General features: G+C 40.4%; 1 protein-coding gene across 3 annotated transcripts in view; it reads right to left on the bottom strand.

The window, feature by feature from the left end:
• The window catches only part of AIG1 (androgen induced 1), a 154,682-nt gene that overhangs the window by 51,428 nt on the left and 77,031 nt on the right, over nt 1-26,223 (bottom strand). For 2 of the 3 annotated variants that reach the window (XM_054996737.1, XM_054996727.1), the window contains exon 3: nt 21,860-21,961. In XM_054996737.1, the coding sequence (XP_054852712.1) occupies nt 21,860-21,961 (102 nt within the window). Of the gene's footprint in view, nt 1-14,275; nt 14,687-21,859; nt 21,962-26,223 lie in introns of those variants that run through there. The other variant, XM_054996746.1, reaches the window with a different exon arrangement.

The raw sequence follows: 26,223 nt of genomic DNA, 5'->3' as shown, positions 1-26,223 counted from the left end.
AAAGTGATTCCCAATACTAACAAAGCAACAATTACAAATCATATTAATTGAAAATAATTAAAAATATAAATCACCAATTGCATAACTAAAGAAAGAAATAGCAGACAAAAGTCTGCACTGAATCAAAGCTCAGAATTGTCAAATTCAGACAGGAAAGATCAACATATAGATTGTCTTTACTGTCCTTTGAATAGGAGGGAGGAAAGGCGCCAGTCCGACCTTCAGGAGGAAAGAATTAGAGTTCTACCTTCATAATTAAATAAATGAAACAAGGAACTGAAAAAACCCTGTGCATTTTGTTAGTTATCCATTATACCCTGATGAGTCCCTTCCCTCCCCAAACCCTGCCCTCCCCAGGTTCCATCCCCAAATCTCCAGGGATGTTCCAACCCAGAATTGGCAACCCTACTCTCTACAATACTTTAGACATTTTAAGTGACTGGACTAATGTACATTGACTGTGGTAGAAATCTTTTTCTCTACCCTACGTGTATGTATTATGCTCATGAACATATAAGCACACATATGTTTCTTTCCATTTAATTGGGAATGCTGAAAAAGCAGGGTTCCATCCTGACTGCACGGACACCTACACACACTTCCGTCTGTGTGCCTGTGGGTGGGGCTGCCACTGCAATGCTGCTTCCTCTATGCCCATTTTCATACTTTTGAAGAAGGCTCTTTGCTCCCCTCCACTTCATGTAATAACGATGCCTTAAACTCTCTTGCTTATAATAACTGAGATCTGGCATCCTTTCTTTACCTGCTTTGAGATTCCCTTTCCCTCCCCTGTCACGCCAGCTCACTGATTTCCTGATGCTCTGCTCCTATGGGTCTCTGGAAAATGATTCAACAAAACTGCTTAGTGTTGAAATCTAAACTTTTTTTAAAACCTCATTGTCTGTTTTTTGACTCCAACCTTGTATAATATTTTGGAAAAAGTTACCCTTTTCTGTACCGAGCAGAGTAAATATTTTGTCAGTTGTTAAGGATGAGCTAGGGAGCAAGACCCAGCAATAGATCCAAATGCAGCAGGAAGACTTGGAACTGCTTTGGAACTTTGTTCCAAAGCATGATTGGTAAAATACTTCACAGACCAGCAGAAATACCAGTCATTCAAGCAATTCAGGAAAAGATGAGTGAACCTTTTTACATCAGTGATTTTTCCTCCCGCCCTTCCTATATTTTTAATCAACACAGAGGTGTTTCTTCCCTTTTGAAAAAGGGGGATTGAGGGGGGAAAGATATAGTAATTGTTCAATCATCAGCATATTCTCAAAATATGGTTTATTACATGCTGCACGTAGATTGCATCTGATGAACAGAACTGTACAAAAGGACTGAGAATAACAGAAAAGAGTCCATCTCTAAGCTTTGACAGCTGAAATTCATACCATGGATGTACCAAATTGGATACATCTATTCAAGCAGAAACCTAAGTGTTGCAGAAACTGGACATCATCTGGTAGCTTCTATATTTATATATTATACAGCCAGTTATTTAAATGGCTTGAAAGATACCCAAAATGTTTGGTTAACCAGTAGCTCAATTAAACAGATTTACTATTTACAGTTGGTTACCCTGACAGTGACACACATAAGCAACTTGATCCAACAAGGGTGACCAGGACATGAAACAGATTTCCATGTGTAGATTTCCTTTCAGATCAGATATTATATGTATCAAAGGGGGCAGTATTGGGTAAATAGGGTCAAGGGCTATATGCACAACTTCTTTTGCTGGATCAGGACTGAGTGTCATCAAATATATTTATTATTTATTAAAATATTTGTATCCTAGTATCAAAGGAGAAAAAAAGACCAGTTTCAAACAATACAAACGTATAAAATCACACAAGTATAATGTAAAAACTCAGAATATAAAACAGCAAACAACACACACTCACTACATTCTCCCCAAACCGGAAGATGTGCAGGAGGAAACAATGAGTGAGCTGATTAAGGGTCTGAGCCTAGTGGTTCCTGAGATGTTGGCAGAATTGTTGGGGCTTGGTTCTACTTCCTCCTGACCACCAGTGGCCCACTGAGAAAATTCCCTGTAAGTTAAATAGCCAGTCTGCCCTCGAAACATGGGGTACAGATAGCGTACCAGCTCAAGTTGAGGAAAGACAATTCTCCACAGATAACTTCGGAATTTCTAGGACCAAGCAGCAAATCTGATCCTAAAATAACTGATAAATAAATTGTATTTTGGCCCCAGAAACCTAATTAAAGGATTCCATGTTTGGGCCATTACCAGAGTTTATAGTTTAGCAGTGGAAGTGTGATTATAGTTGGTTGTGAGCTTGTTCTGATGGCTGGTGTGTGTGCAGGAAAGAAAATAACAAAGCATACACTTGCTTATATTTAGAAAGGAGATGACAGTTCTTTATTGTAGGAACTCGAGATAGATCCTATCTACCTATCTAGTCTAAGGATGCACATGGATGCTAGGACAAGTCCTACATCCACGGTTGCAAGATGGAGGGAGGAGAAGGAGAGACAAGATGTCTGGAACAAAGTCAGGAAGAGAAGAGTGAGAAGGAGGAAGTGAGGAGGAGGAAGTCCTGAGAACAGCAATCTACATAGCAAAGGATAGTAAGAGCAGTAAACAGAGTGTCCTGACCTCTCTATCTTTCTATCTCTTTGGCTTGTCCCCCTCTAAAACCTGAGGCAAGGGACAGCACTGAGTCCTCCTCTTCCAACAGGGACTACACTGAAATCAAGAAGAAAATAATGGGCATTTCAGTGGTGTAAACCATGCTGAGCTCTTTGAAAAAAAGGGTTGGTTATCAATGTAGTGAATGTATGAAAGAATGAAGCAAAACACCTATTCAAGAATCAAATTGACCATCAACAACTAACATGTCCATAGTGACTGGATTAAGCTGCAGATTGTTATTCCTGACCTTGTCCACTACTGTTCTCCTTTTTTACTCAATTCTTGCTGTATTTTCCAATATACTTCTATAAATCAGAATTCTCTAATCACTTCAAATGGCTTTACTGTGTGATCGTTATGATCCTATGTCAAAAATCATCTAATGCAAACTACAGCAGTACATGATAATTTCATACAGTTATCTCTAGTGAAGCTCAGTCTTTTCAGCAAAAAGGTACTTCACTCAATAAGGACCCCTACAGAGACAAAAATAAAAACTGTGTAACAGGCAAGCAGGTATAAAACCCCTTTCTTTTCATAGGTAGGAATGTTCTGCTACAAAAAATTGAAGGTTAATGTATAAATATGAGAAAAGGTGAAGATATGGGTTATAAACCAAGATTCAGCAGTACTGTATCAGAATTATGAAACAAGCCTCAAGAGACAGACTGAAAAAAAATGACACCGCCACCCACCCACCTCAGTGGCAACTATCTCAGAGGAAATTCCCTTCCTCCCCCTACTCTTCTGACTGCCAGCAGCTGCACAAGATGTCTGGGAAGTATGGACAGGTGGTCACATATTTCATATTGTACTGTGAAGCTCTAATTTTGAAGTGTGAATGCAAATGCTGATATATCTGCTTTCTTTGACTGGGGGGGTAGATTGTTCTGATAAATATTACATCACATTATTTATTACTATTAGTTTTGATGGCATTCCACTCTTAAAAGCAGACAATCACCACAATTACTGACTCACATGTGACTTTTTGCTTGCATGTGAAAGGCAAACAAAGACCAGCTTTTCTGCAAGGCTTCAAACAGTAGCTTTAAATTGTCATTGGGGCTGAAAAGCAGCAGTATGAAAAATGTTTCATAGAATCATCAAACTCAGCAGTGTTCCTCCTCATTGAAACAGGATTAATTCCAAGAACACTTGACCCAGGTGATTTTTCTTGTTTTTTCCAAAAATCAGTTTCCTCTCCAAGCAAGTTATGTTCCCCATTTAGAGCACTTGTTTTGCTTTGATATTTTAATCATCAGCCACTCTTGCCAGTGAAACATGACAACTCTCATGACATGGTGGCCCCCATGACTCAGCTTGTACTGTAGTAAACAGTATGTTTGAAGGGCTTAAAATTTGCTTTAGGAATTCAGATCCATTTGGAGCCAAAGATCCATTAGTGGTGGTGTCTAGACATGGGCAAGAACAGCAATATGAAAGGAAAAAACCCACGAAGAGCTCGTTCGTCTGTTCGTGAACAAGCCGTTCGTGAGGCTCCATTCTAAACTAACAAGTGGTCGTAGCAAGCCTCGTTCGTTGCCTTCGTCAGCCGTTGGTCAAGCCAGAGAGTCTGGGGCCTTTCAATCAATTCCCCTGGCAACAGCAGGGACTGAACTTTGTCTGAACGCCTTCTGGCTTTCCTTCTGGCTTTAACCCTTCAAAGTACTTCCAGCAGAGAGTCCCGTTTTTGCCACTGTGAAGAGTAAATGACAGCAAAAGGGGGGACACATGGATCATGCCTTTCCCGGGGTGCAATCTCTCTGAAAATGTGGGGGTCTTCAGAGGACAGTGAGGACTATGTCCCCTGCAAATTCGGTGGGTATTGGACATTCGGAAGGTCAGTTTGTAACCCCTCAAAGTAGCTTCCAGCAGACAGTCTGATTTTTGCCACTGTGAAGAGAAAATGACAACAAAGGGAAGGACCCATGGATCATGCCTTTCCCGGGGTGCAATCTCTCTGAAACTTGGGGGGTCTTCGGAGAACAGTGAGGACTATGTCCCCTGCAAATTTGATGGGTATTGGACATTGGGAAGGTCAGTCTGTAACCCCTCAAAGTAGCTTCCACCAGTTTGTAACCCCTCAAAGTAGCTTCCACCACTTTAAACACCCCACTTTGTGGGGTGTTTAAAGGGCCCTGCCCCTTGCACGTGGCAGGAAAGGGCCCTTTAAGCTATCAGCTGGCAGGTGGCAGGGGCAAATTCCCCCTGACACCTGCCAGCTGATAGTTTAAAAGGATCTCTAAGGGGCCACGAACAGCGGACATGTTTGTGAACAGGGTCATGTTCGTTACTATTCATTGTTCGTGAATGGCAATGAACAATGAACAGCTTGTTCTTTTTTTCCCCTTCGTGCCCATGTCTAGAGGTATCTTGGCAGAATGGATCCTTCCCACTGGCATCTCCCACACAGCAGCCTTGATCTGTTTTTCTCACCTTCAGGGCACCTCTGATTGCAGCACATTAGGGGCTATTGTACCACACTGCTGGTTTTTATGTGGAACTTAAGCATGTGTATATTTTATCTTCCTTTTCAGACTGTTCAGTTTGCACTGTGTGTGTGGGAGGGGGGGACTTTGTGCTTATGCTGTTGTGCTGGAGCAATGAAGAGATCCAGCTAACATAATCCCATGGTATATACAGTTACCGACCCCATTGGCTTATGCAGTTATCATCCCCAAACCCCACCAACAAAGTGTTCCTTACATATGTATCTGCACTTTGATTGGTTAGCTGCTTTCCTATGTTTGACTGGTTGTTTTGATTGGCTGTGCTGTCCTTCCCTCCTTTTTGAAATATGGACAGTAGCTAAAGAATTTACCATAGCTATGATCATAGTCAATTGCAGGACGTTGCTTCAGAAGATTAACGTTAAAGTTTTTCAAAGCACCCTTATACTGTTTTGTTGTCCCATTTTGTTTATCAGCAAAAGTATTTTATTTATTTATTTAGAATCCACCTTTCTCACTGAGATTCAAGGCGGATTACATAGCATGAGATCAGTACAATCAATATCAAGGACATTTCCATAAACAATGCCAGAAAGTAAATACGTATAAGTTTACAAAGACATAGCATTAGCAAGAATCCAATACCAAGTTGAAGAAACGTTGAAACAGAGTACAAGCAATTCTAGAACTGACACTGGACAACATATAACTACCTAGCAGGGTGACACTTGAAGCACAGGTCGCATAGCAACACATACTTAAAGCAACCAATAGGACATAAGGCAACATAGTGGTGAAGTCTATGGTCCTTAACTCATTAGTGAAGCATCTGAGATCCCCCCTCCCTACTATACAGCCCTCCTATCTGAGAAAAAAGCCCTAGTTTTGCATTGTTTGCAGAAAGCCAGGAGAGTGGGGGCTTTCCTGACCTCCTCAGGAAGGTTGCCCACAGGGTAGGGGACACCACAGAGAAAGCACATGTACAGGCAGTTGTTGATTTCACCCATGTGCAGGGTGGCACCTGCAGGAGACCCTGTTCAGATGAGTGAAGCTGCCATGCAGGAATATAGGAGAAGAGGTGGCCCCATAGATATGCTGGACCAAGGCCATGAAGAGCTTTGTATGTGATAACCAATACCTTGAACTAAGCATGGTAACTGATAGATAGCCAGTGGAGTAACTGCAGGATGGGAGTGTGTAACCAAATGTTAAACAGCGTTGCTATATTCTTCAGCTGAACTCTATGTATGTAGGAAACTTCTCTGACTGACAAGATGAGATTCCAGTCTTAGCTTCCATTTTGGTCAAATCTAGACAGTTAAAGACAGACATTTCTATGCTGACCTTCTAAGGCAAACATGTAACATGTATTGCTGGAAAACAGAAATATCAATCATAAGAGGTAGACTACAGTGAATGTAAGTATTATACTAAATATTATTAGGCACATCAAATTGTTGGAATGTTGCAGTCTGAAAATATTTATTTGAGGTCTGAAGGAATGGACTCACAAGCTCCTCCTGTTCCTTCTGGTTGATCCTTGGGAGGTTGGAATAAATCTATGGCTGTCCCAAGTCTTGGCTTGGTGCCACCCACCCCTTCATCTCACTCCCCAGAAGTGCCAAAAACAAACTGAGTAACTTCTGCAACAACTAGCAACTGTGAGAGTATCTCCTGCTAAACGGAGTTGCATGTCTAGCACTCTGTACCTACATTGCTGTTTGAGGCTCCACCTAGTTGCTGTGCCTCCCATTTTGCTCCTCCAAGCTAGTGTGGGGCAAGCTATTGCAACTTTGCAATTTCAAACAGTCATGCTACAGGGACAGTGAGCTTACCTATTGCCCCTCCTCTTTACCACACTTCAGATAGCAAAATCAAGTAGGCGTGGTTTGTTTCCAGAGATCAGGCTTACAATATTCAAATTATAAGACGTCTTAATAAATGAATAAAAGGAATACACATGCTCTGTTCAAGCACTGAGTTGAGCAAAGAAACAAAGAAAAGGTGAAAACACACAGCCTCCTTTTCCTACAGCTTGAACTTATCCTAAATAACATGTAATCAGGACAGGCTAGCTTTACTTGAAATTGTAATAGTTTAAGCATTACCTTAGTTCATTGGGTTGGGTCTTCTCCCCGTTGTCCCTGACCATGTGGACAAGATAGAATCCCTGGATAAAGAATTATTCCTTCATGGCCTGTGCTCCCAATTCAACAGCAAGATGCAAAAGTAAGAGAACGTCTTCTTTGTCTCCAAAGAATTTATAATCTGCTCTGGGGAGAGTCCATCCTCTCCTGGATTCATTATGGTCTTCCTGTCCAATGAGTGGCAGAATACATTCTGTTTCTTTCTCTGTTCCAGGATGGCACTTTCCAGCAGGATGTGGGCTGGTAAATGATTGTCCAGCCAAAGTCATTACCATAACCAAGAGCTCGAGCTCTCTGTGCTTGGAGCTTGATAGTTCTTCCTTTCAACCCCTTCCTTTCTGCCAGCTATGAGTTTGCAGCTGAGTTTATGAGCACACACAGAGTGTAGTCACAATAATTGGAATTCTGGGGTGAATTATTGGGTGGAGGGCATTTCTCCACATGGAATTTATTTCACAGTGAAAGTTAGCTATGTTAAAATGCTCACTATTGAAATTATTAGTAAGGTAATATATGAAACTAGGCTAAAAATGAAATAATCTCTTTTGTGAAAGTTTGATGAAAAATCTGGATCTCTGTTTAGGTGTACATAATATGGAACAGTTTCAATATAGGTACATTGTACTGGCTTTGCATCTTGCCTGGGTGATTTATCTTTCAGCACAAATTAAAACATCCCTGGGTATTTTTACAAATCATTCCTAAGCAGAGGTACACCCTTCTAAGTCCTTTGAAGTCAATGGTCTTAGAAGGGTGTAACCCAGTTTAGGATTGCTCTGTTCATTTTAGCTACCCGTTGACAAGTCTGATTGGCAGATAATGATGATGATAGTCATCATTATCTGCTCAGGCAAAGTATTAATATTTTTTCTCCTATACTGGGGTCAAAGGGGTCATAATTTTTCTACATTGTAGAGCTTCTCAGCTACTATTCCATCATTTTTGTGCAAGAACTTGAAATTGTACAACTGGATGAGGCTAGTGTTTTTAATTAGCTTTCTTGCTAGGGCATTTCTTCAAAACCGTGTTTCAAAGTGATGGACCAACTAGGAAAGAAACAGAGGGAAAGGATAACCTAGTCCCCCTGCCCCCAAGGGCATTAAAGGATACAGAGAACCAAACATGTCAATCATAAGTTGCTTTAGTGCCAAAAATGCAATCTATTTTTGTATTAGTAAAATTTTATCAAACAAAGAAATTCAGACTTTCAAGATCTTCCCCTTCCATTTTACTGGGTTCAGGGCTCTTCCTAAATACTGGCAAATAGTTCAAGGATTCCATGAAAGCCAATTTTATACAAACAGCTCTCAGGTTCAATGAAGGATGTCCTGCCACAATACTCTCTAGTGGAGCTGTACTGCATTTTCTTATAGAGTAATGTTATTTCCAGGGGAAAAAATGAATTACACATTGCAATGGTAATGAAAGTATGCAGGTATCCATGGCTACTGTTGTGATCTCAATAACATCATTTGTACAGCTGCAAATATTTGTAATATTGCCAATTAAGCCATAGTCATGTCATTAGGGAAATGACTAGTAAGTAGTAGTGCCTTATCTGAAAGGGGGTATTTTCCAAAGCAGATGCAAGATTCTATGACTGAAAATGAAAACGTTTGAAACCTTTAAAAAATCATTTTATTTTTCTCCAAAATCAGATGAATATTGTGAAGCAATTGCAAGTTTGCATTCCTAGGCATTGCTTACAAACAGATGACAATTAGACATATCTAGTAATGATAATTTGCACAGTTAAGAAAAACAATTTCATTTATCTTTCTTCAAGATTCACATTTCTTAATACATATTTTTTCATTTTTAGCTGCCTTTCAATATTTTTGACCTATCAAACATTTTGTAGCTTTAACTCTGCTTTCAAAGCCTAGCAATGCTAAACCTAGTAAGAGAATTAATTCTAGAGAAGGAGCGCATATTCTTGAAGGTGACTCTATTTTGTAAATCATAGTTTGTAGAAAACAAGGATTTTGTCTGCATGAGATCATAGTGGGACGATTAAGGTCAATAACGAGTTTTAGTTTAGAAGACAAGAAGTGATACTCTGTAGATCCATTATGAACTATGACATATAAAATGTGACTTCAGAAAAATTATACAACAGATGAGATACAATGGTTGTCTTCCTCTAAATGAGAACAGAAGATTCATCACAGTGGAAGAGGCCCATTGGATCAAACCCAAAGTCTCCAGGCCTCAGTTGCCTCATCTATTTCATGGGAATGGTGTCTCTTTTCTCTCTTTTTAACCTATTTTTGTTTGTGCTAAGTATCAGGACATATCCACATTATCATGCTATATAAAGAAACACTGTTAAACACAATGTCTATCTAGCCTGTCGTTGGCATCCAGAGAACTACTTTAGGCATGCCTAAAGGCTTGGACGTACCCTCTGTGATTTTAGACTTTTGTTCTTGGAACATCAGAGCTCCCTCTCCCTGCTCCATGTTAATGAAATCCCTTCAGTTTTCAAATCTGCATTCTACATGACATGTGTTTGTCAGTTGTCCTCATAAGTCCAAAATTCCCTTGGACTCATGGAATTAGTCACATAGTTCAGGGGAGTGCAGACATTAAACAACTTAGGTAGCATGAACAAATATCTCTGGCACCGGCTAACATAGCTCTCCAGCAATCAGCTAACGGGACAAATTAAATTCACTCAGAGAACAGAAATATACTAAAACCAGAATAATAAATAATATGAATCTCATTTTATAAACAGGTAAAATGTTATGATCTCTTTATATTCAGAAGAAGGAGAGAATTGTATTTGTACACTGATTGCCCTTTGCAACAACTTTAATGGGAAATCAAAATAAACTGGCAGCTGATATGCCTGGCTAGACTAAATACAAGGTTAGATTTTCAATATTCACATTGTGTACTTCAAAATATTTGTCTCCTCTCTTCTAAGCTTTCTTCCCAGCAATGTACAGCACATATAATTAGCACCTTAGTATTCTTTGACTTTCTCCAGCTGACTGCTATTATCACCTCTTCATTTCATTTCAATATGTGGTTTGCCCTTGTTTGTTCTTTTCCTGAAACTGACCTGATTTCATATCTGACAGAAGATACTTCTCAAAGTAGGTAACAGCCAGCCAGCCTTCCTTCCAATATGCTGATTAGTTAGTTACTACAGCTTGAGCATCACCAGATATCCTCTGTTGCCTCAGGAAGGGAGACTGTCAGGCAGTCTAATTCTGTCTTTCAATCCGAATATTAGGTACACATCCTCAGAACTGGTAGTGTCCTGGATGGGGCACTGCAATAGGGGGACAGAGTCTTTACAGGCTACAGCATCACCACCTCCTTGCCTGCCAGACCTATGCTGATGTATCACTGAGTATCCCTAGGACACAGTTGGGTGAGGTTGACCCCTACCCAGCCATATCTTAGTGGTACATGTCAGGTCAGCCCTCTCACCCGGGATTAAATCCAGGGTGGCTGTTGTTTTTCCTGTGACTGACCTCACATTTAACAGCAGGACTTTTGTAGCCTGGCAGGTTGTTGATATCGTTGCCAACATCATTTTGGCTGCATGAAGATCCAGAAAGAGCAATAGAATTTAAATGTGTGCTGCACCTTTCCCTTTCCTGGCCTGCTCTTCTCTCACCACTATATCTGCCATATCTACCCCACACACCCTCTGGGATCCATCTCTCACCCCACCAGCAGATAAAGGAACCAATAGACAGCAAAATAAAGACATACACCACAGTTAACACTCACTATTTAAAAAGTCCAGACTGACCTCTCACCTGGATCTAAATTAAAACACACACACTCGGACTCAACCTGCTCTTGCCTGGTAAAAAGCGAAGTGGTGCGCCCTCACCATCCTTCCTCCCAGAACAACAAGCCAAGAATCCCACTCTTCTCTCTGGATAGCTCTCCCTGGCTCAGTACAGCATATGGTGGGCAGGCAATGCCACTTATCAATTCTTTGCTTTACATAAAGGGTACTGGGTTTCCAGACAGCTGATCCACAAGCCGAGCCCTTCAGCTCATGCCCCAGGCACCAGCCGTGGTCTAAACAGCAAACTTACAGGAAAGAGGCACAATGGCTCAGCAGTGATAGTCGACGAGCAGCAGGTGACTTCACTCTGGCTAACAAGCTCAGAAGCTGCTTCCTGCTAGTCCACCCTCCTACATGGCAATTTTGTCATACCATGCTATCATGGGGCCTAATAACATCAGCTATACCATCTTGGGCTAATCCTTCAATTTAATATATGCTATCATGTGCCAACAATGCTATCTATACTGGACAAACAGATCAGTCCCTACGAACATCAAAAATCACAGCATTCCGATGGGTTTTTTTAATCTTCTTGGACATATTGTTAGAGAACTAAGAGTCACTCTTCTCCCCGCCCCGCCCCCCCTCCCAAAGCCCTTCAATGGAAAAATTCAACGTGGAAGTGCTGGATTAGAATTCATCAAGACATTAACTACCATATCTCCCCCTGGCTAAAACAGAGACTTGGATTTCCTCACTCACTATAGTAGCTAATAGCTTAGCAGAGCACACCTTTGCAGATGCCAGATGGTTCTTATATTATCATACTATATTACACTGCAATCCTTTTATTATTCTTCATAGTGCACCTTTCTAGATTAGACTTTATCTCTCTGTAACTGTTCCCCCTGGGGGTCTGGAACCTTTGACCACATCCAGATTCTTTTGCATGGACTCACCCCTCAATGATTTACAGCAGGATTTATAATAGGTCTCTCTCTCTCTCTGCTCCAACTCCTTCCTCCTTCTTTTTGTGATTTTGATTATTAAAATCTTTATAAAATAATTATCCATTTCATATGCATCTGAAGAAGAGAAGACACAAATGCTATGCTGGGATAGATTTATAGTGCAATCCTAAACAGAGTTACTCCGGTCCCATTGATTTCAATTGGCTTAGACTGGAGTAACTCTGTTTAAGAATGCACTGCAAGTCTTTACACCTTGATTCCTGTTTCATTTAGATGCAAAAGCTGTAAGGCCTTTCTGCAAGTAAATAGGTTATGACGACATTGTATAGCTTGTTAATCTTTACAGGAGTAAAAGAGGTACTCTTGGACTTACTTTTAAGAAAGCCTAAGTCCACATACTTGTGGTTCTTCCAGCTTTTCCCTCTCCTCTGGCAAAAGAAATGACCTTACTTGGTTTATATTTCTGAATATCCCCATAGAACACAGCAATATGGTGATTTAGAAAACTCATCTTCCAGGGATAACATACAATATGACTAAAACAGTAAACCCTATATTCTGTATTTTTCTCAAAAGTATTATGACTATACATATATCATCTGTCTCATAAATATCTTATGGTGACAGACGAGACTGCCACCCTGTCGAGGATGACTTATGGTGACCCCTGCTGGGGCTTTCAAAGCACGAGACTGACTGAGATTGTTTGCCATTGCCTGCCTCTGCATAGCAACCCTGGTTTTCTTTGGAGGTCTCCCATCTAATTACTAATCAAGACTGATGCTGCTTAGCTTCCAAGATCTGACAAGATCTAGCTTGCCTGGACTATCCAGGTCAGGGCTAAATAGCTTATAACATTTCCCTATTCAATATAGTGTGTTTTAGAAGTAGCAACACAAATATGTTTGGGTATGATTTCCTAGACCTGGAGTTATGGTAAACATATAGGTTCAAGAAGGCATAAAATTGAGAAGATCCAGACCAACAAATTACATTACTTCTTGGAAGACAGTGAGGGGATTACATAATTGACCTTTTTGCCTTCATGAGATAAGGGAGGCCTAAAACTTTAGGTTGTTGTCATTTCTTTATATTTACCATTCCATCAGAATAATGTAAGATGCAATATCTCATATTTGCACTAAGAGGAACTGGTATCGCTATTTCAAGAACCAGCCAATATGATACACAACTTCTTCTGACTAGTCCTGACTGATGAGTTGGGAACTTTCCAATGGGTGGTGATGCCCTACCTTGTTCAGTCATGAGCTCTTATAAAACTATGCATGTTATGTTGCTTTTTGGAGGAAACTGCTGCTAGTGTATATATACACTGATCCTATTTTTGCACAGGAACAGCAGGACAGTGAAGTGAGACCACTCATTGTTAAGGAGGAGTTCGCCATGAGTCTAACCCTTGACTTGCTCCTCACAAGGAATACCTCTTAATGTTTGGCTTTCCCCCCTATACCTAGGTCTCTTGGATTGCTGCCCATGGTTTTGGCTTTGACACTGGAGAGGTCATAACAATGACTCCTCCTGTTTCTTAGGGATGAAAGGCTTGAAAGTGTATGGGCAACACCTAGTATAACCTCAGAAAGGTAACTGAATTAATATTTCTGTTACATGTCTATCTATCTGTCTGTCCGTCTGTCTGTCTGCCACATTTTTATCCTGTTCTTCCTCTGAGGAGCTCAGGCCAACATACATGCATCTCCAGTCCTCCACTCACAACAGCCTTATGAGTTAATTAGACTGAGAGACTAAAAGTGGAACTACATGAGACGCGGGAGCACGTGTCGGATATTGCAAGGTTTTGTGGGAAGTAGTTTTTTAAAAAAAACACCCAGCTGCTCGATGCAATTCTCAGCTGGGCAGAATTGCAACTGGAGGGATGCTCTCTATCTCTCTCTTTTTCAAAAATTCTTCAGAAGCTCAGGATGGGGGGCAACGTAACAGGAGGCAGGAAAAAGCCAAGTTTTTTTGCATGTGAGACAGAATCCCAGTCCCTCCCTTTGGGAAACGCAGGTTTCTCAAATCCCAGTATTTTGATGCTGCAATATCACTTCTGGCTGCATAATCAGAAGAGATGTCGCCACATTGAGGGATGCTCTAGGATTCACCCCAAACTGTAATGTATAATTGTAAAGATTAGCCTTTTTGAAGCAGTATTTTGATTATTTAATGACAAATACAGATCTCCACAGCTCGTGTTCTTTTATTGTGATATTCCATCTCTCAGCAACCTACAAAGGCAGGAGTTTTTCAGTATTATGGCAGCATCGCTCCCAAGATGTAAATGAAATAAAGATATTTTACCTAGCAGAACTCACTGTAACCCTCGGCCCACAGGCAAGCAAGCAGATCAAAGAAAGAGGAAGCAAGATGCATCATGCTTTAATGAAAGCATGCATCCTTTAATGGAAGCATCCTTTAATGGAAAAAGAAGTTGTGAAACTAAAAAAGCTTGAGAAACTGGTGGAAAAGAAATGCTTGTGAAAAAGCAGCAAGCTACCCTACAAGGATAATCAGCAAAGGCTATATGTTCTAGGTATCTTCTGGCCCGGTCCAAACACATAGGCAACCATTTATCAAGTGGTGACTTAACATGCTGCTCATGGAGACATGGAAACATTAAGGTAGAGCCTCTTGAGGGAGAAGAGTCAGCGCCATCAATTCATCTTGATTGAGTTCTGGAGAAAAAAAACATTTTCTTTCTCAAGCTGCACAAACTAGTAGATCAGCATTAGGGCCAAGAAAAGTTGTCGTCCAAGCTTAAACCAAATAGATCAGGGTTTTTTTGGTGGGGGAGGAATAACCTACCTCCCAAACTCAGAAAGTGGTAGAATCCAGTTGCTATAGTAGCAAATCAAACAAATAAATGAGATACCATGGACTTTTGAAAAATAGCTGTGGTCTGATTAAGTCATATTTGCCACTTGTATGAATATTAAATTTGCAAGGTTTGGCTTACTAAGCAAGCTTTAATGAGTGTAAAGGAGAACACTACTTCTCTGTTTTGTTTTGTTTTTTTAAAAAAAACCTTTGCAAATTTATTTGTGTGTCCATGAAGGAATCTGAAGATAACAATGATGCTGGCTACAAGTACAAAAATAAAACTATTATGCCTTTTTTTCACCTTGGAAAGGATTAAGCAGCTCTTCAAAAGGTACCACTTTCCATAATACCGCTTAACTGTGTAACATTTCTGACTAGTAGAAAAAACTATAACTCTTTAATCCCTGCTGCTATACAAACTGCTACATCTACAAGCATTGTTCGTTAATGCTACTGAAATGAACGGAAAATGTTGTTTGGCAGGACTTATGGCTTGGTACATAATAAATAACCAGTCTTTATGACCAGCCATCATGGGCCCTTGATTTTTCTTTATTACAACCCATGATATTCTTTCTGGGTGGTCTTCCCCCCCTGTACTACAGTTTTCATCATAAATGTGTAATAATTTAGACTAGTGAGAGTGGGGTTGGATCCCACAGTCTACTTATCTAAATGCAATTATCTAAAATTTAGCTGAAGAGAGTAAAATCCAACCAATCATTCAGCAAAATGAGTTTGCTTGGATCACCAATATTTCCTGTCATTTTGATAATAAGAACTCTGCGCTGTAGTTCAAGAAGGAAATCTGCAAAATTTTAGTCCCCCCTTATCTAAGTCCAAGTGTCTTTTATTCAGGGCCAAACTAGATGAAGTGGTCCTGAGTTCACCTTGAGGATTCATCACCATTTTAGAGAATGAGTTTCCACATGGGAACGGCATTGCAGGGGTCCAATTCTGGTTGGGATGGGAGTACCACAGCAGAGGGAAAGCTTTCCTGCTCTGTTTTTCCAACTCAAAATGGCACATGGGAGCATGTGGGCAAATAATATTCCCCAATGCTAGAGATGCCAGCATGCCAGCAACCTGCTATAGTGGGAGGTTTCCTTGCATTCTTGTGATGTCATTTCCAGTTTTTACCAAAACTGATGTGACACCAGCACTCCAATCTCTGACCCCTGCTAGCTCCTAGGGATAGCTGGCAACCCTATCTAATGCTCATCTTGTCTAGTTTCCACCTCAAACAAAAGCTAATGTGGATTCGACCTCATATAATTATTTTGTCTGCATCTTGGTAACATGTTTGCATTGTATTGCAATAAAGACTTCTAATAAAGGGTAGCAGGCACCACCACAACATGGATGACCAGTGGATCAAGACCAACGAACAGTACATCTGCTGGGAGGAGGAATCATGAAATAGTTGCCCTGTAGACAGAATCAGCTATCCGCTTTGGCGAAAACACACTGGAAAAGTGTCACAGCTTGGTTTCAGTTTTTAGTTTAACTGAGAGCGGTTGCTTCTTGCAGAGTTACAGCAAGTGGTTGCATTACCAAGAGATACAAGAAATTCTGGATGTATAACCAAGCCAAAGACCTACAGCTGTTAAGTGCTCGCCTGGGGTAAACTTAGTTTTTTGCTAGTCAGTCAACTGGTAGGTATTCACCCGACATTCCCTGTTTTTTTCCTGTTTCATTCAAGACTTGTTGGATTTTACCAAAGGAGTAAAGCAGGAAACCCATGCATGGGCACCATGGCACCTATGGGCACCTCACTGGGGATTATCATAATTATACTGTAGTCCTAAGAAATCCTCAGTTCCATCCCCACTACTTGAAATGTGTGAATAATAACACCAAACTAAAATATAATACTGTAACCCAGCTGCTCTCTCCGGCAGCGGCGCCAGGGTTTTCAGCACCTGCGGCTGGTTGGTGGGCGAGACGCCTGTGCATGCACACGCACCAGCCTGCGTGATGATGTCATGTGTGATGTCATCATGGGCACGCACGCACCGCTGGCTGGATCGCTGCGGCAGGCGGCTGGGACAACATGCGGGTGGCCTCTGAGCTTTCCTGCTTGGTTGCCCTGCGCTGCTGCAGACGCCTGCCTGTGGCTGCTGCACCCAGCCGGGGGCGTGTGCTGGCAGCGGCGGTGGCAGCGCGGGGTGGGAGGGCTAGGGGGCTGCAGCTCCGTGGTGCACGCTCCTGCCCCCCGTGCCTCCTCCGGCGCCCCCTCCGGCACCCCGCGCCCTGAGGCCACCACCTACCTGGCCACAATGGGTGCGTCGGCCCCAGCTCTCTCAGCCTCCACCCCCACTCTTCTCTGAATATAGGAACAATAATATTAGTCAGTTAATTTTCCTCCTTTAAGTAAAGGAAGCATTTGCAAAGCAGGACATCCTGAATCTGAAAGATCACAGACTTTTAACTTTGTTTATACTCTATGTACATGTGTGCATGCATGGAGCACAATGCTGTCAAATCACTGCAATTATAAAGTTTTGGATTTTCCTACTGTCTCCTATGGGCAACTACCACTTTTACTGTCCTAAGAATCATGACTAGGAAATCCTATCTGCAGTACATGGCACACATGAAGCTGCATTACAATGAATCAGACCCTTGGTCCATCGAGGTTAGTATTGTCTACTCAAACTGCCAGCGGGTCTCCAGGGTATCAGGTAGCGGCCTTTCACATGATCTGTTACCTGGTCCTTTTTAACTTGAGATGCCAGGGTTGCACCTGGGACCTTCTTATGTGTATAGGTGTACCAGGAAGATCAGGGCCGATTCCAGACGACTAACCTGAAGGCGCTGCATGCCGCCATGTTCCGGATCGCGACAGGGAAAACGCAAAATATCGCGTTTTCTCGTGCGAGTTTGGCGTGATGTCGCGCCAAACTCGCGCGAGAAAACACGATATTTCACGTTTTCCCTGTCGCGATCCGGAACATGGCGGCATGCAGCGCCTTCAGGTTAATCGTCTAGAATCGGCCCAGTTGGAAAATGCTGACTGCTACAATGTAAATTATTTGATTTCCATTTCCTCTTTACAATGCTGCTATCTTGCTAATAACTATTAGCAATCCAGGCACAAGACCTAAAATAAATAGGCCAATGAATTATTGCTAAGGGCTAGGTTCTGAGTACACTGAAATCAATAAAAAGCCTGGTGTAAGATCTGGAGCATGAAAGCTTTTCTCACAATGTCTGTAAGGATATAAAGTGCCACAATATATGGTTGAGTCACTTGGGCTGCAGAAGTCTAAGGGAGCAATCCTAGCAGGTCTACTTGCAGGTCTACAGGCTCCATTTTATTCAACGGTTTTACTCTTAGGGCTGCATCCTAGTGTAACTTTGGCTTCACTGGGGAACAGATTTTATTTTAGAAGTGTTTATCAAGAACATCATTCACATAGTTTTGTTCTGCTCTACCCCATTAAATGCAAATCAAACTGGTTGCTTAGCAGTTTATTTGACATTACATCAAGATTTATACTGATGTATTAAATATGTAAAATTTTCTATCAATTAAAAAGAAAATTGCAACAGATCCTAACTGCATGTGCTAGCTGGACACATCCTACTCTCTGCAATCTTAGTCTTAAAGACAAACAGCCACAAAGGTATACAGAAAAACAATATGTGAGAAAGGATGCCTATCCACTCTCTGACTAAATGCCTTTATTCACATTTGTTTAATGTCAATCAAAGAGTTCAGATTCCTTCTAAGTTATTGTTCTACTTAAAAAAATACAATAAAAAAACCACGAAAGGAACAGTCATATAAATTACAAAGGAGTATCAAGCTATAACATGTTGGCACATCATCCCTATAATTATCAAGTTTTCAGTTCCACAAAAGCAACCCAACTCTTCCATAGAAAATTTTATTTTCTCTCAACATAAAGCCAGTTCTTCCCTTTTTAACCACTTCAGTAAGAAGTACCTTCAATATAGTACTGGCAAAAACAGATTATAAATTAAATACATATAAGGAACTCTGATGTTTACAATGTGAAACAAACCAACAGTGCAGACTCTCTGTGTGAAATATGATATTATTGCAGTAGCTTTGCTTGTGTTAACATGTGTCTCATTTTGGCCCACAATGCAGGACTCTGGATGTCCATGAAAGCAAGGTCACTTCTAAAAACATTCACATATTTCAAATAAGCAAATATTTAGTAGTATCACCCCCACTTGACTTTTGCCTTACTTTCTTTACTTTCTGATCTGTGATTAAAGCTTTGATAGCAAAAAAAAAACCTGACAGCAAATAACCCTGGAGATGGAAAGATCACATTATGCCTAATGTTTGAAAATATTATTTAAATTGCCAGCTAGGGTTTTTTTCAAAGTTAATAGTTGAGTGGGCAATCTGTTGACAGTTTAGTCACATGTGCATTAACAGTGAAGGGCAACTGCTGGGTTCATGGCCTTAGGCCCACAGGTTTCCTTGGAGGCAGAGAGAATAAGATCCCCAGTGGCAACCACAACATAAATGATATTTAATCAGCAGACCTCATCCAACATAAGGGCAATGGGACTAGGCTGTGGACCAGGAAATTTTGGGTTTCTCTCAGTCAGAAAATCACTAAGTGGCCATAGGAAAGTCTCTCTCTGCGATCGAGGGATAATAATGCTGACCTTCTTAACAAAGGTTTCTAATTATGAGATAATGTCTGTGGAAAGCCTTGAACACTCAGAAAATTCTACACAAATGCTAAACATACATTGTTGTTGTTGTGACATCTGTCAGCAATGATAATAACATCCTCATGCTACTTTCTCTGTAGTAAAGGTTCTGAATGGCTTAACTCTAGAATAAGGAAGTTCCTGTAATAATTGGATTTATTAAAGCTAGTACCTATTGAGTTCAAAACTTTCCCTGGCTGTTATTGTAAAATGCAAACCTGGTAATTTGAATGCATGTAAATAATGCTGTTAGGGAAGTCAGTGAGGAGAATGAGAAGAATTCTGCTTGCAGAATGGAGTTTTTTTTTTCACTTTCTATCTCCCACTGCAATCTTATCTGCTCCTTCAAAGCAAGTTGAGGAACCCTTAGGAACTGTGTAAAATGTGGAGTGTGTATACGTGTAAGAGAGACAGTAAGTGTGTGGTGGGCTTCAGCTGCAGCAGAAAATCAACAGATACTGCTGACTAGAGATGGATACAAACAGGGGGAAAAAACCCAAACACAAAGTTCGTTGTTTGTTGCCATCCATGAACAGGGATTCACAGACATGACATGTTCACGAACATGTTCATAGTTGGAGGTTCGTGGGAGCCAGAATGGCCCCCTTGGGACTTAGCTGAACTTGAGCCAGGGAAAGGAGAGTCCATGGGTCTCCCCCTTTCATGTCATTTTCTCTTCACAGTAGCAAAAACTTGACTGTCTGCTGGAAGCTACTGACCTTCCCAATGTCCAATACCCACCAAATTCACAGGGGACATAGTCCTCACTGTCCTCTGAAGTCCCCCAAGTTTCAGAGAGATTGCACTACAGGAAAGGCATGATCTATGGGTCTCCCCCTTTCATGTCATTTTCTCTTCTCAGTGGCAAAAACCGGACTGTCTGCTGGAAGCTACTTTGAGGGGTTACAAACTGACCTTCCCAATGTCCAATACCCACCAAATTTGCAGGGGACATAGTCTTCACTGTCCTCTGAACACCCCCCCCCCAAGTTTCAGAGAGATTGGACCCTGGGAAAGCCATGATCCATGGGTCCCTCCCTTTCCTGTCATTTTCTTTTCACGGTGGCAAAAACTGGACTGTCTGCTGGAAGCTACTTTGAGGGTTACAAGCCAGAAGGACAGCCAGAAGGAGTTCAGACAGAGTTCAGACAGTCCATGCCTATGTTGCCAGGGGAATTGATTGAAAGGCGCCAGACTGTCTGGCTTTATGAACAACTGACAAACGCCACAAAGAGGGCTTGGAACATGTTTGCCAGGAAACAGGGCCTCATGAACAGCTTGCTCGTGAACAGTGGATTGGGCTGTTCGTGGCTTTTTGTGTGTGTTCGTATTGCTGTTTGTGCCCACCTCTACTGCTGACTCACCTTCCCTGAGCAGAAGTGTATTTATTTAGAACATTCTGTTTACTCAGAACATTTTACTTGCACAAACAGCCTTTAGGATCCAAACCCATCTATCTTTTTCATGTCAAAATTCTCTGTTAGCTCTGGAACTATGCTGTGCCATAATGTGTGTTATGTCCTTTTCCACAGTAAACTGTTAATACACTGCTGGTATAAAAAGAAAGGGAGGATTTCTTTCCAGCAAAGAAAAAAAAAGTCACAGATGTCATAGTATGATTGAAAAAGCAGCAGAATGAATTAGAATGAAGATCTGCAATGAAGACTGTGTGATGACGTAAGTGTTAGAAGGCCTTAGATAATGAAGTGGTGAAAACACCCAACAAATAAACACAAACTGACAAGACCTGAGACCTTCTACATAGTTAAAGTTTTGGGATAAAAACTATTAATATGTTTACATAAAGCTCCAGAAGCTTTAAATTTTTTTATTGTGAAAATTTACTCTGTAGCTTACCATGATCGTATACCGATGGCTCCATATTAATTATGGCCAAATCAAAGAGGTGTGTATATGGCATCTGTGTGTGTTCTAGTTTCTCCTTCCAAGGATATCCCTCTTGCACCTCACAGAATGCTTGTTCCGGTAGGTTCTTAAAGTCCTTGGGAACAAGAGATAGGCTACTGGTTCTGGAGGAAAAAGGCTTGGGGCTCAGTGAGTGATCTCAGTGCACATCATGCTTGACACTAAGCACTAATGCGAACAGATTAGAGCCTGAAAGCAATGCAGTATAAGACCCATATAATCTGTTCTGCACTTTCTCATGGGGGAAATTGGTTAAATAAATAAATAAATGCCAGATGATTATATGTTGGATCCAGAGATGCTTTTCACACAGAAGAATCCTTCTACTCACAGAAGTGGAATCTGAATAGTCACAAAGTTGCTTAAAAAAAACAAGGAGAACAAGGAAAGTCACTACTCACCATTCCATGATTCAGCCAAGGTGGTATAAAATTATCAAGGAGTTTGGGGTAAACTAGTTCTCTGTCATAGATATAGATGCTCCAAAACATTGTCACAACAAACTGGAGTGAAAAGAGAAGAAGAAAATATTAATAAAAAGACAAAGAATTAAAACAAAATTCACCTTGCATTCTAATGGTATAAAAATAAACAATGGGCACATCGTAGAAGATTCTCAAAAATATAATGCTGACTCCATCCCTTTCAAAGCAATACGTCATAAATTGTCATGTATGCAAGCATCCATGCCATTGTTATGTTATGCAGTTTATACTGAGAGTGATGTAAGCATCAGTGCTTATATCAGTGCCATTATTGTGTTTTGCATCTTACATTACATCTTATTCTTATACTGATATGATGCCAAAGTTAAATACTGTATTGTATGTATTTTATATATATCACCTGAGGGTGTAGACTGCTAATACTAATTTCCAAAGGAGCCAGTAGCCCCTTTATTATCTCTAAGAAATATGCACTTTCACTTCAGAGTGTCCTTGGGACAGAGCTGCAGCTGTGTACTGAAATGTATCTTTTCCACAGGAGGGAATGATTCCACTTTGTACTTTGTCTAGACTAAACTAATTTGTTCCCATGTAACTTTTGGGTTTTCGCACCTGAATGCAAAGGGCAGGAGAACATCCCCTATAGTCAGTAGTCCTATTGTTTGAATAATCACTTCTTCCAACTTCTACCTACGAGTGTACACCTGAACTGAATAGATCTCTGAATAAAGTTTCTTCAACCAATGCACCTGTGTGCTTGCTGTGAGGGGCTTGGGGATCTAACTGCCAGGGACTGCCACCCTAGGACTGACACAAATGGCAGGACCAAACATACATTTACATTGGCTGGAAAGAGAAAGTGCTTTTCCTCTTTAATGTAATGTATCTATTAACTAAAAGAGGATCAGGGCTACCAGACTTTTCTTTATACTGTGATGCAGCCACTCTTTTACACATAATGAAGAATAACGAAAACAAATAGCCATGCATAGAACAAGACTATGCTGACCTCCGTCCTTCAATCCTCCTTTTCTATTAAAATTAAAATAGGAAGGTTTCTCTGAGTAACCAGGCCAGGAGCCCCACTGATAGGAAGATTTCTCATTCTTTGGAGTGGTGGGGGAAGGGGGGAGATCACTTCCTACAAAGATACCTCACAGACTGGTTATTCCAATCACCAGCAGTGCCACATGTAAAAATTTCTCTCCATACCTGGAGTTTGGGATATAAACCCCCATCTGATTAAACCCAGTTTTCCTGATGGAATTAAACCAATGAAATAACTGAGCCCTAACTCCCCAAAATCCTGTAAAGGAGGAAAACCAGGTTTGTTCTGCTCATGAGAGCTCTGGGTAGAAGTAAAGGACTAGTCAGGGCTGCCCCCATGCCCGTCACCAAACATATATTTTAGAATAAAAGATGGAATACAAACAGAATGACTAACAGATTCCAGTCAAATGTGTTTCTTTTTATTTCTGTTTGATTTAATTTGAACTTGATAGTTCTTTCAACTAATTTTTTACTTATTTGAAACCCATCCTTTCCAACCTTCTCCTATTTCTTATACATAAGTAAACTTCCTACTTTTAAAAACTTGGAATAATCTCAAAGACAGGTACAAACAAAAGGAATGATCTCTGGACTGTATAAAATCCTTGGAGGGAAATCCTGGTCCAAAAAATTCATTCTATATAAAATCATGGCACAAGATCTAGGAAAGGAATTAAAGACTGAATTATTGGCTAAGTTATTGTCACACCAACGTTCAAAATTGCATCCATAAACATAAGGGAAGCAATATATAAAATATATACTAGCAAGTATTTAACATCAGATACGCACCCATAATATACTAAAATCTGTCGGAGAAAATGTAGGAAAACCAATACTTATCTACATTTATGGACCCCCTCCCCATTTTTCTTAAACAATTTAAATTGAGCTAGAGGAATTTTTAAATTCAAAAATAACAAAATATTTATTTAACATAGATGGGAAAGGTCAGGTGAAATGGGGATTGAAAATTTCTGATGTAATTCAATGTAGATAACTGAGGTAAAATCAGTACATGCACAGACTTAAGGTCTAATGTATCAGACTGATGAGAGTTTCTTAAGCTCTTCACAGTTACTTAAATCTTTATGTTGAAAGGTTTTTATTTCAGTTTTCCCCCAAACACTCTAGTACACTTTCTTTGAGTATTCTCTTACTCTTTCTGGTTTCTAGAAGGCTTGTACCCTCTTTCTACTACCCAAACCCCTTCTCTTGAAACACCAGTACTCGTATTGAGTTTTTAACTGACCCTTAAGGTCTCCAACGGCACTTTCTAACTACACCAGGCTGGGGATCACTTCACTCTTCAGAGCTAGCTCCCTATTTGACTGGGTTGGGAAATTCTCCTCTCACTAGAAGATCTATCCCCTTTCTTTGGCTCGTTTGGGAGTCTGTGCCTATTTCCTAAAATTGCTTGCCAACTTTCCCCCAGTTCTCCTGTCTATGTTAAACTGCTCTCAGTGAGGGCTGAATCTCCAAACTGTTAGTACTCAACTCCTCTCAGCTAGGGCTGAAATCAGACTTTCCTCTTCCCAACATCCAGTTCAGAAGTCTTTCTCTGTTCAGCTCATACTACCAAATCAGATTCCTTAGAGTAGCCTGTCACTCAAAGCTTTCTGTTTCGGTGAAGTGTTAATCCTTCACAGTTCTTCAGCTTTTGTACAGCATTTCTAAGCTTTTAAAAAGTGCAATCTGTCACTACACTGTTGATTTATTTTTAAAAGTGCAGACGTTCTGGGGTAGGATTAATTTGGTACAGTGAAAAAATGACAACTTACAAAATATCTAATTCCTGAACTGCAATTATCTTGCAGCATATAGAAAACCTCTATATCCTAGAGATTCACAACGAATAAACAAACTTTCTGCTTTAGCTGCAAAAATTCACACTGCTACATTTAGAAAAAGGAAATCTATACCTGAGTGGTATGAAATAATATGAAAAATGAATAGCTAACAACATGATTGCATAAATTGGAACTCCACACAATTTCTCTTCAATAAATAATTATATGTAAAAGTTGATTCTTTTTTAAATTATTTGTTGACTCAGATTTCAGGGTACATGCCCTGAAAGATTCAAAGACAGACAGACACACACACACGCATACACACACACAAACAGAGCTTTCATATTGATATAAAAACACATATTTTAGCTAGTAGGCGCTACATTTGATTGACCTGCTGAAATTCTACTTGTCTTGTTACATTGTAACACTCCAAACTGTGACGAATGAATGAAGGGATCTAATTATATTTTGTTGACCTAAATTGGAACAATGTTATGAAAAAATTAAAATAGTTTAATTTTTTTCAAATTAGTGGTATTACTGGAATGTCAAACTTAATTGGTATCATTTATTAGAATATCTTTTCCTCCTACATTCAGTTATTTTATTGTTGAAATAAAAAGATGTATATTATAAAAAATGTTTGTTAATGTAAAATGAATAAACTGCAATTATAGAATTTTGTTGGTAAATATTTGAAAGAAAAACATTTCTATGTCGCCTTTCCACCCAAACAGGGTCCCCCAAGGCAGCAAACATCAAAGCATTAAAACATTTCAATATTAAAATATCTGAGACAACAGCATTTAAAATAAAGTCCCTATAAAATATTTAAACAATTAAATAAAAGTTATAAACACAAACATACATAACAGCACAACCAAAAAGGAGGGCTAAAAACAGTTACTGGGAGTGTGTCAAACAACCCCCCAAAGTCTTCATCAACTGGCAGAAGACAACAATAGTGGGTGACAGATGAATCTCCCTGGGAAGGGAGTTCCAAAGTTTTGGTGCCCTAGCTGAGAAGGCCCTTTCTTGCTACTCATCTAACCTCAGATGGCAGGGATACTTGAAACAGAGCCTCTTAGAATGACTGAAGCGGACAGGTAGATTCATATAGGAGAAGTTGGTCCTTGGGTTATGCTGCCTCCAAGCCTACAGGGCTTTACATACCAGCACCTTGGATTGGATTTTAGAAGCAAATTAGAAACCAGTGTTGATGGAATAAGACTAGAGTGATATATGGTCCCTGTGACCACTCCAGTTAACATTCTGGCCACAGCATTCTGTACCAACTGAAGCTTCCAACAGTCTTCAAGAGGAACCACATGCAGATGATATTGTGGTAGTCGAATCTGGATACCAGGACATGCATTACAGTGGTAAGATCTTTCCTGCCCTAGAAGGTCTGCTGCTGGCCTTGCCACTGCTGCCACCTGTTTATCCAGCAAAAGACCAGAGTCCAACAGCATT

This window comes from Eublepharis macularius, chromosome 1, assembly GCF_028583425.1.
Source record: "Eublepharis macularius isolate TG4126 chromosome 1, MPM_Emac_v1.0, whole genome shotgun sequence".
NCBI classification, from domain to species: domain Eukaryota; kingdom Metazoa; phylum Chordata; class Lepidosauria; order Squamata; family Eublepharidae; genus Eublepharis; species Eublepharis macularius.
The sequence above is the reverse complement of the archived record's forward strand: the minus strand, read 5'-3'. Positions and strand labels throughout refer to the sequence as shown.